This window comes from Lingula anatina, chromosome 1 (genome assembly GCF_051362555.1).
Source record: "Lingula anatina isolate TDL-2025a chromosome 1, LinAna3.0, whole genome shotgun sequence".
In the NCBI taxonomy this organism is placed as follows: domain Eukaryota; kingdom Metazoa; phylum Brachiopoda; class Lingulata; order Lingulida; family Lingulidae; genus Lingula; species Lingula anatina.
The window spans coordinates 58,800,472-58,815,804 of NC_141767.1; the positions used below are offsets into that span (position 1 = coordinate 58,800,472).

Sequence of the window (15,333 nt, forward strand, 5' to 3'; positions counted from 1 at the left end):
CAATTAAACAACATTTCAACAAAATCTTCAGTCCCAAAAATTTCACTTTCTAACTTCGAAGTAGATAGCATACAACGTATTTGATTGACAGGCAGTATGTTGCCTTGACAACGAACTAGATATATTCAGTTCATTTGGTCCAATCTGGCTGTTGTACCCAGTACTTGTGTATAGTTTATATTTTAGGAACGGTCTTAGAGCAAGTATATTTTTAACCAAATAAATATTCAGTAGTCAGCCTGTTATGTGAATAAATTCAACCCTCTACCAGGGCCACAGATTTTTTTACCAGATATTAACGGATATGTCTCTGGCTAAATAGATGGCTAATCCCTGCACTGTGATAATAATAACTACACAATAATAACTGCGGCCCTGGTAGAGGGTAAATAAATTCTGTCTTGTGAAGTTCTGGACGGTGTTCACTTTCAAATTTGGCGGTAAGTTTGCTCAGACTTCGTTTTGGGACTACATGCGTTTTGTACCCAAATGTAGGTCACCATGTAGGGGCAAAGTCCCTTTTGAAGGAATTGCGATGGAGAAAGGGGTTCGTCTATCAAAGGTAAATGTAGCCTTTTCCTTTCACACAATGTATGCATGAATTTTGTTTGCAAGAAAATACACTGGATATAACATTTGGACAATTTAAACCGAGGAAATGAATGAAATAACTTCGGATATCGAGGGAATAATGAACAATAATAAACATCCTGTTGTAATTTCAATCAACAGAAATAGAATTAGTAAACATTGTGTCATTATCGGATTTATTATGTCGGTGAATAGCCGACATTAAATAAACTAAACGGTGGTTTATGTGGACGTCGTACATGTATCTATAGGAACGCAAATATATAGGACGGTGGTAAAAAATCGTATCTATCGGTATTTAAATCTAAAAAGACGTTTTTTCAGTTTTTCCTTTATGTATCTATCGGTAACAGGAGTATAGGGACGTGTAATATTTTGGGACAAAATTTTATCGGTACGTCCCCGAACTCTGAACCCAAGTTGGAATGGCTTGTAAGTGGTATCAGTTTACTAAAAAGGGGAGCACAGGATTCAAATGACTGCGCATGTGCGAAAGTGTGTTGTTTGAAATAAACAAGTTGGTGAAATTGACAAATTCGTAAGTACCCGGATGAGCGGCTTTCTTAAAATATGCTGACTCAGCTTTTTTTTTGTACATCCAGAACTCACGTAAATGAGCACTACCTGCGTTAATTATGATAATATGAATAAATTTGAGAAACGTACACTTACTGTGCACATCTATTACAGCAATTAATGATGACATTATGATGACGTCACTAAGTGATACAAAATGTCGATACAAAATGACGAATATCCACTCACTCCTATATGCCAAATAATCGAACCCTGTAAACATTCAGTACAGAAATGCATCCTTTAGGGCTGGAATGGTTAAGTTGGCTTGGTTTCTACTTCCGAGACTTTGAGCATTTTCAATATGGCCATCAATTATTGAGGGAAAATAGAAAAACAACCAAAAGTCGACAGATGTACTTTATTTGTGGCTCTTGTCAATGCATTCCCTGTCGTAAAATCACAGTAGGATAATTGACTGCATACTTGCACGTTTCTTTTTTTGTGTATTGAAAAACCAAAATGGCCGTCAACGCATACAGCAGAGGATGATGCATAGCAGTAAGATCAGTCTATTACTGGTATAATTAGTTTAATTAAAACGCCTTCGATTTATCTGTTCATTTTGATTTTTAAGTGGCTATGATCCTTACCTATCATTATCAGCTTGTTTGACATTCAAAAATAAAAAAGAATGCAATAATAAAAAAAAGAAATAATTATTTTTTAAGAAGGGGGTATAAAAAAATCTAAAATAATTAATTACGGACTTATTTGAGTAGTTTCTATTTGGTGGCAGTCTGAACTGCTAGAGCACGTGGATTTTAATGCAAAATTAACATTCAGTAGTCAGTTGTTACCATCTCAGCCACATTAATAAATTTTGCTTTTGCAGGGCTAGATATTAGCATATTTCACTCAGTCACTAATGAACGCAACCAAACCACAGGGTCTCGTACTGACGATCGTCCACTAATGCGGCCCTTGAACAAATGTGAAATTTGCCTGTGGTCAGAATAAAGAGGCACAACTTCAAATTTGTGCCTGTGAATTACAATAGTTTTAAACGTCTTTGCTATTGTAATGCCCCCTTAACCCACCAAAGGTAGAAGGAAAAGATGTCATCTTCCGCTGACGATCTGCTGCTAATGGATATGAAAATTGCTTTCTGGTCTCCCTCGGATCGAAAGCGCCCTCCCGCTGAAGGTATGAAAATTGCTTTGGCGTCTTGGTTGGATAGGTAATGATCATCCACTGCCAGTCTACTGCGAACAAAGTCCCTTGAACGAACATGAAATTTTCTTTCTAGTCTCGCTCGGATCCCAAACGATCTCCCTCTGGAGATATGTAAATTGCCTTCGCGTCTTGCTCCGACGTGAATGGTTTACTGCTGACGAAGTCCATATTTGACCGCGAATATGAAAATTGTCTTGGCGTATCGGTTGGATAGGTAACGATCATCCACTGCCAGTCTTCCGCGAACAAAATTCCTTGTGTGTGTGTGTGTGTGTGTGTGTGTGTGTGTGTGTGTGAACTCCAATATGTCTGCTAAGTTTTTGAAAGTCATCCATTTAAGTGAATTTAAATACAGCAATTACTGCTCCTTACGATACGATTTATGTGGATGTAGGTAGCAAAAAAAAAAAGGCAATTTTTACCTAATTCCCCACAATAGATTTGATTGAACAGTTTATATCTATAACTCATTAATTTTGTTCTCTTTCCCTTCCCCAGGTCAAGTGATGACATGCTTGAGTTGGATTTTCACAGTAAACCTGATGACATAATGAATCTAGAGCATGAACAGATGGACCTGAACACCACAGCCAATGCTGTGAACAGACCAGTGGTGGAACATAAACCAGAGTATACCCGCTCTCTAAGGGTACAATACTGCAATTTTGACATTTCTAAACTATTAATTAATATACCACTTCCATGTCAGAGGCACATTTTAAGTTAGTGCAAGTTACTTTAGAAACAGAATTGGTATTTATCCACTAGCTTGCATATTTTAGCCTTTGTCTGAATTTTAGGATTTGCTTTTTGCTTTTTAGGATTTTTAAGGAAATTCAAGTTGAAAATTAGACAAAATTTTAATGAAGCAAATTAAAAAAAAACATTTTGGAATTACTTAAGTTAATGATTTATGTTTTATCATGATTCTTTTCAGGAATACTGTTCCATTTTATTTCTCAAGCCTCGAATGAAGATCATATTGAGGGGGTCCAAAGTTAAAACAAAGCTGATTACTAAAAGTCTTAGTGAAACTGAAAGCGATGTTTATAGACCAACATGGCTTGTATCCTTACTTACCAAAACTACTTTTGTTATTAGTGCAGTATGCCTTGCTCCATTTTAGTTGATTTAAGGATGAATTTACAATATTCAGTTATGGTGTGTCATAAAATTTTTCATTTTTAGTGAAACATATTTTTCTCCTATGTAGACAGGCCATACCAGTTTTTGAGGTGAAAAGTGATGAAATGTTTGAGAATATAACTCTTTCACCATCCATCTTATTTAGACATAGTCTTTTTTATATTCTTTTCTGTGTCTGAATATGTGCCATCTTTGATGTGTATTTAACATTTAATCTACAGTATATGTATTGGATACAAATTAACAATATCATTTTTGAATGTGCAAGAAGATTTGATAAAAATTGCCTTGACTGCTTGACAGAAAAAAACCATGAAGATCATTTTTGGCTTCTCTCCACAAAAGCAGGACTATGGTATTATGCTGTATCATAGGAACAGACTCATCAAAGCCTATGAAAAAGTAGGATGTCAAAAACAGGTATGCTACATCCAATTTTTTTTGGCCTGTCTTGAATTTCCTGACCTACAATATACTAATAAATAACAGACTAACATTACAGGAATGTGCAAATTTCCTCCTTACCTTATTTGCCTATTTAACTTTTGGTTACTCTTTGTTAAGTTTTGGATTATTGATGATTAAAGCATCATAGGCTGCTACTGGTTCTTGCAAATGAATTTTTTAAAGAACATTCTTTAGGGATGTAAGACTTTCGAAATTTTGACAAATCATGTAAGAAATAAATAAGAAAAAAAAAAAAAGAAAATTCATGGGACCTTCAACAAATTTCAAGTGCAGTATGTTCCAAACAAAAAAATAATTTTAAGAATGTGCCTTTAAAGGTCGCTTGACAGAAACATGACTGTAACATGAGTCGGGTAAAGTGAACTGTCAGGTACATCCATAGACATATTTAGAGATGTAAGATGGAAATTTTGTGTGCTACCCCAGGCCTTTAGTTCTTTCTTATTTGTTGTAGAATAACCCATTGGGTGTAGGAGTTGTTGGTGTTGCTGAGGTAGATTTCTTGGAACCTATACACAATAAGCAAGATTTCAATAAAACAGCCAGATACAAGTAAGTAGTTTAATGCTACATAAGCTCCTGTGGATTTTAATAATCATTTCAAGTTACCATAAGTCTTCTTTAAGGCATTGACTATCAATAAAAATCTGAATAGATGTAATAGAATAGGCAAGAAGAAAAAAAGTGATATACCAGTAATGGTGTATTTGTGAAAAAATACAAATTATTCTAAGAAATACATGAAATATTTACTATGATAAAGAAATGCATCATAATAAATAATATACTAAGAAATACTGGAAGTATGTTGAGTAGGCAGGTTAGTTGACATTTATTCCAATATTAAGACATGAAATACATGCATGATAATTAGTGCACACTGGAACCAATTGACTCTTTTTCCCAAATGTGCACATGAAATATGACATAGGTGCTTAGCTATTGAATGCCATAATTTAAGTGTGCATTTAGCAAACCTTAGGCTTCATTCACATGCAATGTCTATTTTCTAAATTCTATTTTCTATTCGCAGATGTACGTACTTATATTGAAGGTTTGTAACTATTGATTTTATATTAAGGTGCCATTATTTCTTGAAGGAATTGTGTTTGATATTGGAAATCGTCACTTAAACAATTATTATTTCCTTTCAGTGCTTGTATCAGTGCACTTGGTCGGAAGTTGGATGACTACTGGAATGAGAAAATGTCTGCAGATGGGAACAACACTACTGTCAACAGAAGGCAAAAAGATGGATATTACTGCCATTTTTATCATAAGACAGATTTGCTTTAATTTTGTTCAAGAATTACCATGGTTGGGTCTAACTTCAGGTCAAGATTACAATTAGGAAAGTCTGGTGGACCAAGAATTATGTATGAAAAGTGCATGAACATGTTAGGTGTAACATATTTTCTCTTAAGAGATATTCAAATAGATATGAAGGAAATTTTAATAAAACTTCTGTTGTTTGAAATGAAATGTAGCCTATTGCCTTTTTGTATTTATTCCTCAGTCAAAAACCAGATTGGACATGGGTTCAATGCGACAATCCTCAATGTTTGAAGTGGAGACGGTTACCAGATGGCGTTGATGACAGTAATCTGCCAGACAAGTGGTACTGCTACCTAAACCCAGACCCAACACACAAGTCAGTATTTTATAATAACAGAATAGCAAACAAGTGCCATAAAATGTCATATGCCTGATTTTAGCTTGATTTCGCAATGTAAGTGCTGCTGCAGAAGCATTTCTAGAAAATGTTAGTCAGTGTAGAACTTAATGAGCCTAATTTTTGTTATGCACGAAATGTTATTATGCCAGGAACTGGGAACATGCTGGTATAACAGTAAGGTGCATAGTCATATCAAAGACTTAACATATATCTTTTTATTTTGTTTAAGTCGCTGTGACATTGAAGAAGAACCCGAGGATGAGAATGATGTTTCGAGGGCTTCCTATCCAAAGACCTATAAGAAACAACAGTATGATTATGTTATACATTACATTAATTATCTAATCACTGGAAATGTATCAGTAATATATTTTAATTGCATAACATTGGATACTTTTTTCTTGTATGAAAAGATTGATAACACTTTCACCTTTTTATGTACAGACGCAGTTTTTAGAGAATTTATGCTGTTTTTTCACTTTTTTCAGCATTTATGCAACACCGATATCACGATAGGTGAAAAACCGTTTTACCTTTTGGCTTGAAACTTACAGAACTGATGAATATTCATAATACGCAGGTGAAGTTCGAAAATCAGCATGATCAGGCCATTTATATGGAAGTTATGCTGTTTTTTTCACTTTTTTTCAGCATTTATGCAACACCGATAACTGGATAAGTGAAAAACCGATTTCCCATGTGGTTTGAAACTTACAGAACTGTTAAATATTTATTCATAACACACAGGTCAAGTTCGAAAATCAGCATGATCGGGCTATTTATATGGAAGTTATGCTGTTTTTTCACTTTTTTCAGCATATATATTCAACCCTGATAACTCGATAACTGAACAAAGTTATTGTTGCTTTAATATTGCATCAAAATTAACAAAATGACCTATTTTGCATCTTTATTTTCTGTTTTTTGTCTAAACATTTGACAGCTTTGCTGCCTTGTTAGAGTTATGTATTGTAAATAGCATGGTGAGTCAGTTTGGAAGATTACTGAATAAATAATGTTGGTATATTTAAGATCAGGCCCTGTGAATTCAGTGCCACATGCCTTCAGTATCAGAAACTAAAATCTAAGTTGATGTTATTTGACAGGAATTGAGTTCATGTCTAACAAACAAATGTAAATTTTTATTTTTCAGAAAATTAAAGAAACATTCATATCAACCACCACAGCATGTTCAGCAGGTAGACATTTTTCCTCACAGTTTTGAGTGTTGTATACGTCAAATATTCACAAATAAAGATAATGAGTAGAGCTCGTGCCTAAAAAGGGGCCGTAGCAATAGTCCGAAGGTTCAATAGTCCGAAGGTTCATTGGTCCGAATATTCACTATAGAACCTTCGGACCAATGAACCCTTGATTAAAAAATCGATGAAAATGTTACCACTTTTCGGACCAATGAACCTTCGGACTATCGAAATGCCCTCCCTAAAAATGATAACTAAGAAAGCCTGATGGACAAAACTAAATAAATGTGATAAATGTGTTCAACACACGTCTGGTTTATACATGTTTCTCGAATGTTGAAATTATGACAAATATTGATAACTTACAGTGAGTCAGTATTTAGATAAGTGAATATGTATATACGTATTCATATAAATGACATAATTTAAGTTCCTACTGTGAAGTACACTCTGTTTCTGAATGAAATGAATTAATTTTTTTTCTGCATGAGAATTACAAAGTAGGGAAAGATTGGTGCAGATGAGAGAACATCAACTGCAAACACTGCAGTCTCAGAACTTACTTAGGAACAATGAGGTATAATAACAGGGGCGGATTTAGGCCGTCTTCTGGGTCTTCCGGAAGACGGTCAGATTTTCAAGTTTACATTGACGGGTATCTAATGTTTTCTGTCGGAAGACGGTCAAAAATGCAGGAAAGATCAACAAAGATAATTTAGAAGACTGTCAGAAAATATCTCTGGATCCGACCCTGAATAACACTGAAATGGTATACAAGTTGAGTTTCATTTGTCAATGATATGCAGAAAAGTGATTTAAGACGCCAGAACATATCCAGATGTTTTTATATGAAAATGTTTTTATTTTATATTTAAATGTCAATTCAATATTTGAATGTTGACTAATTATAATACATCTAGGCATCCAGCTCTCAGGATAATGAGCCTAAGCCAGTCATTAAAGAGCTAGAGAGGGCTAACCGTCAGCTCATGGAAGCTAAGCAGAGAGAGGAAGAACAGGGAGAAGTTTTCATGAAATTAATGAGGCAGAATAAGAAGGTTGAAAAGAAGCAGAAGAAGCTGATGCAAGAAGCTCGGAGGGTGAAACTTTTGACAAGTCAAAGTGAGGTAGGGAGAGCTCCAATTTATTGTACCACCAGCGTAGGCGCTGGCGGTACACATGGTTTTAGTCCCGACCCGCCTGTTCTGCCGGCTCCGTTGTCTCCGCCGCCATGTCATCGTTACCGCTTCTCCTCCTAGACTATAAGGGCCTGCGCACCCATCTCTTGGATTTAGGTCACCTATAATCTCAACTCGTTCCACGTAAAATTTGGGCTTCGTCGGTGCTGGGGTCTAGGTGTGGCACTCATTGCAATGCACCCTTGTCCAAAAATAGCAAAATTAAATGCTAATTATCTACCCTACGGAAGGAATTATGGGAAAAATTTGTAGAGACAGCTTTCCAAAAGTCATATGTGGAGATTTCAAATATGCCCTTGGATTTGACCTTTGACCCTTATTTCAAGGTCAAATGGGCCAAAATTAAAAAAAAAAAGAAATTTTTTTTACGAAAAAAAATTATTTGCGCTGTTATTCAGACACTACACAGATTTAACCAGTAATATTATTGGAAAGTGTTACTCTTTCATCTCTGTGAATTTGGGGTCAATCGGTGCATTTTTACGGGAGAAGCGGCCATAAGATACCGAAACTGAAAACTGTCTCTAATTCGGGAACTGTTAATGCTAGAGACCCATTCTTTTTTGCATTTTGTAGAGCATGTAAAGTCCAACACTGGTAGCGGTTTTCGAGTTACGCTGTATCAAAAAGTACATATTAGTGGTGAAAGCAAAATGTGCAGTACGGTAATGGATAATAAATTTTGAACCCCGGGAAAATAAAACATAAGGCTTGGCTAGGCAGACAACTTCTGGTTAAAAATGACATTATTTCGTGAAATTTGAACATCTGGAACTTCTGAGCACCTCCCATTTTAGGAATTTCAACCAAAATGACCTTTTCTTTATTTTATTTAATTTTTTCTGTAGGAAATTTATGACACATTATTGTAACTCCAAAATTATAACATTTAGTCCCTTATATCTCCAAAACTGGCAGAGAAAGGTCCATAGTTACTATTGAATCTGAATAGGAAGTCATATACTGGCAATCTAAATGTGACCTTGAAATTGACCTTTGACCTACTTTTCACCATGAATTAAACTTTGCAAATTTTGGTTCCCTTTTATCTCAAAAACTGGCAGAGATAGGTCCATAGTTACTATTGAAGTTGAATAGGAAGTCATATAATGGCAATCTAAATGCGACCTTAAAATTGACCTTTGACCTACTTTTCATCATAAATTGAACTTTGCAAATTTTGGTTCCCTTTTATCTCCAAAACTGGCAGAGATAGGTCCATAGTTACTAATGAACTTGAATAGGAAGTCATATACTGGCAATCTAAATTTGACCTTGAAATTGACCTTTGACCTACTTTTTATCATGAACTGAACTCTGCTAATTTCTTTCTCTTTTAACTCCAAACCTGGCAGAGATAGGCCCATAGTTACTATTGAAGTTGAATAGGAAGTCATATACTGGTAATCTTACTGTGACCTTGAAATTGACGTTTGACCTACTTTTTATCATGAACTGAACTCTGCTAATTTCTTTCTCTTTTAACTCCCAAACTGGCAAAGATATGCCCATAGTTACTATTGAATTTGAATAGAAAGTCATTAGAGGCAATTTGATATGACCTTAAAATTGACCTTTGACCTACTTTTCACCATGAACTGAACTTTGCAAATTTTGGTTCCCTTTTATCTCCAAAACTGGCAGAGATAGGTTCATAGTTACTATTGAACTTGAATAGGAAGTCATATTCTGGCAATCTAAATGCGACCTTGAAATTGACCTTTGACCTACTTTTCATCATGAATTGAACTTTGCAAATTTTGCTTCCCTTTTATCTCCAAAACTGGCAGAGATAGGTCCATAGTTACTATTGAAGTTGAATAGGAAGTCATATACTGGCAATCTAAATGTGACCTTGAAATTGACCTTTGACCTACTTTTCATCATAAATTGAACTTTGCAAATTTTGGTTCCCTTTTATCTCCAAAACTGGCAGAGATAGGTCCATTTGCAAATAGGTCCCTTATATCTCCAAAACTGGCAGTGATTGGTCCATAGTTACTATTGAACTTGAATAGGAAGTCATATACTGGCAATTTACTGTGACCTTGAAATTGACCTTTGACCTACCTTACGATGAACTGAACTTTGATTGTACCATTTTTAGTTATATATATATTTTTTTGCATATTTTGAAAATTCTTGTTGATTGCATTTTTACAGCTTGACAAGCACAAGACTGGTGGTGGTGTCCCTTTTTTTTGTGTGGGGGGGGGGGGTTAATACGAATGCGCTTACTCCAGCTGGTGGTACAATATTCGGAGGCCGTATCGCCTCTCTGATCCTCTAGTTGTGATGGATTTTGAATCTATTGTTGTTTGATTATTTTGTTATAATGCATTTATAAAGGTGTCCATGATTACCAGTCCATACTAAGGTGAATAGATTGTGAAGTTTCAGTGAAATATTTATTGTTCAGATGTGTCACTTTCTTTTCCAAGTCTTGTGTATCAGATATAGTTATTAGTTACCAATGTGTTATCAAAAAATCCAAAGGACACCTTTATTCCACTGTAGTATTTATTTAGATCTGTTTTTAATTGTGTTCCAGGCATTACTTGCCAGCACCAGTGACCAACCCAGTGTATCCTCTAGGTAATGCTGGCAGGCAACAAATGAAGCCTACAGAACATTGTTATGTTATTGTTTCTTTCAAGTGATGATGCTAATTAGACCATTAGTTATATTTGTGGTAAAACTGACATATTGATTTCATTACTAAAGCTAACAGATTTTCTTTCCTGGCATAACTTTGATTTTTTTAGTAAGGCATATGATAATTAATTATATTAAATTAACGATCTGGATTTATCTTTTTTATCTCACAAAATAATAGAAAACTCAGATTTTATTTCATTTCTATACAAATGAGGTCATATGAGATTCAGTTTTATGCGAGAGCATACATGCACTTGCGCATATCTTATCTTGTTTTTTTTTGTCGAGCGAGCACAGCACCTGTGGCCAGAGAGTGAAACAAAATTCAATGAATACTATGGCTGATAAGGTCGAAAATAGCAAAAATTCCCACCTTGACGTTCTGTATTAATCCCAACTCAAGAAATTGTATTTTTGGGATTTGAAATAAATTCTGAAAAATGTTTTATTTAAAATCAAAGAAACTTTTAAAACATAGTACAAGACCAGGTGTTGGTACAACAACTTAACGATTTTTATGGTACCCCCCAAATAGGGGATTGTGTACATTGACCTGTTAAAGTATATTTGAAAAGGACAAAACCATTAATAAATGGACAAGAAAATTTTATTAGTTACAGAAAGCCCTTTTCATCCATTTCAAGAGATGCAATATCAAGATGGATTCGGATATTGATGTACCAAGCATGTGTATAAGAATCATTTAAGGCTCATTCAATCCGAGCTGCAGCAGTGTCAGCAGCAGAAAGAGCATAAATTCCAGTAGATGATATTTTGAAAGCAGTTGGATGGTCTTCAAACAAAGCTTGCTAAGTACTACAATAAACCTATTAAAGGGAAAGAATTTTCTGAAGCAGTTTGAATAATCTTAAAAGCAAGCTTTGAACTGTGAAGATATGCGCAAATGCGCATATACTCTCACATAAAATGGGAATCTCGTCTTGTACAGAAATGAAATAGAATTAAAAAATTAAATGAGATTTATTGAAATTTAATTGAAATTCAATGGAGTTTCCAATACAAATGAGGTCATACGCCCACCCACCTCCCCTATTCCACAGCAAAAAGGGGGGGGGGGGGGGGGGGCAGTGCCTTGTTTACATGTAAAACCATTTTTATGGGTGATATTTATAATGCACCTAAGATATATAAATATGTTATCATATCAAATCATAACCATATTTATCAGTGAAATTTATTTAGTTTTAACTGGTTGCGAAGGAGAAAGATAAAATATAAGGAATTTATATTTCTTTTGTTGCATAGTGGTATTATAATTGCAACAAATTTCTGAATTGCAGTGCTGGTCACTCGAGCCCATGTGCTCTCGCAAAAACGGAAATCCCTTATGACCTCTCATTTGTATTAGGAACTCCATAGAATTTCAATTAAATTTCAATAAATCTAATTTAATTTTTGAATTAAATGGTAATGTAAAAGTTTTAGATACTGAAGATGATTATATTGTTATATTGTGTAGGAATGAGTCAAGTGATAAAAAAAAAACAGATGGTGTAAACATTACTTCCAAAGCACCTGCTAGACCACCCAGTAAAAGGAAACGTCATGAAGGTGAACATTCTGATGCCATTTTTATGACTTCTGATGATGGAGACGATTTACCTGTTTCCAAGATTCCTAAAATAGAACGGGAACCTCAAGATGTTAAGCCATGTAATCAAACAGGTGTTACTACAACATATGCTGGCTCAAATGGTGCACAAAATCCAACTGAATTAGGATCAGGTTATCTGGAAGAAATTGACAATTTAAAACGGGATTTACATAACCTTAGACAGAATGTTGCCGAGTTGCTCAATTTCTTAAGCCCAGATGTAAAGATAGACTCAGATAACCTGCATCAAGTGGATGCTATTGTTGATGATCTGAATAAACAAAATCGCATGGGGCAAGTGGAGGAAGTTTGACTTTATTTTAATCAGCTGACAGTTCCTGTCACTGTAATCATCACCATGCAGTTACTTGTCACCAAGTTAATTTGGTCAAAGGCACTACAGTGTATTAACATGAAAAATCTAAATTTTAAAAATGCAAAAACCCATTGGTGGTATCTATTGTGCCCTGAATACCCAGGGGCATAATTAACTAGCAGCCTGAGCGAGTCGTTTCCAAAGCTGTAATTAATTCTCGGCTGTGCTCGGGGGAGATTCTGAAGCCAAAATATTTCAGTTATAGGTATATATGAGCAGCTGTTTGTATACACTATTTCAGCAATGTTAGTGAAAGTGTAAATGTTTAAACTACCTATAATAGCTCAATGAGATGCATCTATAGGGTCTTTTGACTGATTAAAAAGAAGAAAAGTTCAAAGAATTTTCTTGCTATTGAATTGGTTACAGAAGAGCAGTTCATTATTTTTCCCATCAAAACATTATCATATTGTCCAAACGATTACAATGTCACCTATGAAACCATATTGACAAGTGTTTATCTCACCAATTAGGCTGTTTTCCCAACAATTCATTTTGAATGGTGAGATGTAGAAATTATCAATCAGGTCAACAAAAGGCTATTAACTTACCAGTTAAGGTTCAAATAAATTGCTGGAAATATTTTAAAATGATGAAAATACTACAAGAAAATTTTGATGCCAGAATCATTTTTCTGCATGATCAATTTTTGGTTTATCCTTGATTTAATCTACTTTTTTATAAAGGGAGGAGAGAAATTAGCATTGTGCCAATATTAAATGGTTTTTATTATTCAGTTTAAATAGAACTTAATGAACTTATTAATGTTATAACAAGCATGTTTTTAAATTTACCCTCATATCTTTGCATGTATTTTCACTTGTATGTTTATATATATATATATATATATATATATATATATATATATATATATATATATATATAATTTTCATTTTTTGTTTGCAACAGAAATCATAAAAATGTTAATGAAATGGGAAGTATTATTAGATTAAAATATCCTTGATCAGTAACAGATAATATATTTTAAATGGTACAATTCAACAAAATGAACTGAAGATGCTTAAGTGTTACTAATAGAATGAGTAGTCTAATTGATAGTTTTATTGTATGATAGAGATATATATAATTAAACAAATTATCAACATTTTTTTTATTAAGTAAAATATGTTTTGTTGCTTTATACAACATATAAATGATTATTTGTGCTTAATTTTTAACTGAATGGCAACTGATGAATAGAAACAGTATATACAGGTATGTATGCTTAAACATATTTTAATGGATTCATAAATTTTTATCTTGAAATAAGGTAATGATTACAAGATCGATGTTATCACATTTGATTAAATATATATTTTTTAGATATATGTATTAAAGGGCAGGAGTATTAATTAGAAAGTACATAGCCAATTAATACAACTAATATATCATATATATGTAATGTAAAATCTAGTTATATTTACTGGAGGAAATGAATATTATGTTATGTTACTTTATTTTTTTTATTTTATTAATCCAATTTTTTTTTGCACATAACAGTAATGAGAAGTTTGATATGATCAAACAGCTAATATTTGGGTAAATTTGATTAAGCATGATTTTAAACAAGGCAGCAAAGCTGTCAAATGTACAGACAAAAAACAGAAAATAAAGATGCAAAATGGGTCATTTTGTCAATTTTGATGCAATAATAAATAATGCTTATAATAGCACTGTCAATCAACACTGAATTTTAATCATGCACAACAGGTAACATGGTCAATAACAGGAGCAGATCCAGAGATATTTTCTGACAGTATTCCAAAGTATCTTTGTTGATCCATCCTCCACTTTTGATGGTCTTCCAACAGAAAAAAATTGATACCAGTCAATGTAAACTTTAAAATCTGACCGTCATCTGAAAGACCCAGAAGACGGCCTCAATCCACCCCTGCAATAAGATTACAGTTTCTGGGCCATGAGAGTTCAAATTCACATAATGAAAATCCCAATATTTGAAAAATGTTGACAGTGCATAAAATCATATTACATAATGTTTAAAGACATAAAAACCTATGCAACTGCTTATGTGGAAATACAGAAAATCTGAAGAGCTTCAGGTGGATGGGAGTTGAAAATGCCAGTGTTTAGAAAAAAATTAAAAAGAAAACAAACAAACAAACAAAAAAAAAAAAAAAAAAAAAAAAAAATCCAATAAAGCTGCTATTCAAACTTTTAATCTTGCTGTATTAACATGATATGAATAATCCCAATGTGATATGAATAATCCCAATGTGTCTTTTGTAAACTAATTTGCAATATTTAACATTAACATTTACCTGCATAATTATCACCAATTCCTAATTATGTGACACAGTTAAGAGAGCTTAACCTATAGGACTTGAATGGGAAATCTCAACGTGTGTTATCTTATTTAATGGGCACTTGAAAATTAATTAGGCAAGTAATTTTATAGCTCTGAAATTATCCCAATGGACAATTACCACCATCCATAAACAGTAGCCCCATATAGCACTCTATAGAATCACACTGATTTCCAACACAAGCTACACTTCAGTCCTATGAAACTTTTCAGTAAGTTAGAATATCATAAGTAAAATGGTTTTTCCTTAATGGTCATCCCAGCAGCGATGTCCAAAAAAGGTTTTTTTCATCTTTTATGCAATTTAACATAATGCTTAACAGCACAA

The 15,333-nt window shown here is 33.8% G+C and overlaps 1 protein-coding gene across 1 annotated transcript; it reads left to right on the top strand.

Moving 5' to 3' along the window:
• Window positions 1–472: 472 nt before the first annotated feature.
• Window positions 473–14,308, top strand: LOC106166389 (uncharacterized). Its single transcript, XM_087001193.1, has 12 exons — window positions 473–562; window positions 2,842–2,992; window positions 3,281–3,409; window positions 3,793–3,909; window positions 4,412–4,509; window positions 5,112–5,201; window positions 5,474–5,608; window positions 5,862–5,942; window positions 6,786–6,831; window positions 7,755–7,961; window positions 10,585–10,628; window positions 12,172–14,308. The coding sequence occupies exons 2-12, from the start codon at window positions 2,855–2,857 to the stop codon at window positions 12,617–12,619; spliced, it is 1,533 nt and encodes a 510-aa protein (XP_086857319.1). The 5' UTR covers window positions 473–562; window positions 2,842–2,854; the 3' UTR covers window positions 12,620–14,308.
• The last annotated feature ends 1,025 nt before the right edge of the window (window positions 14,309–15,333 follow it).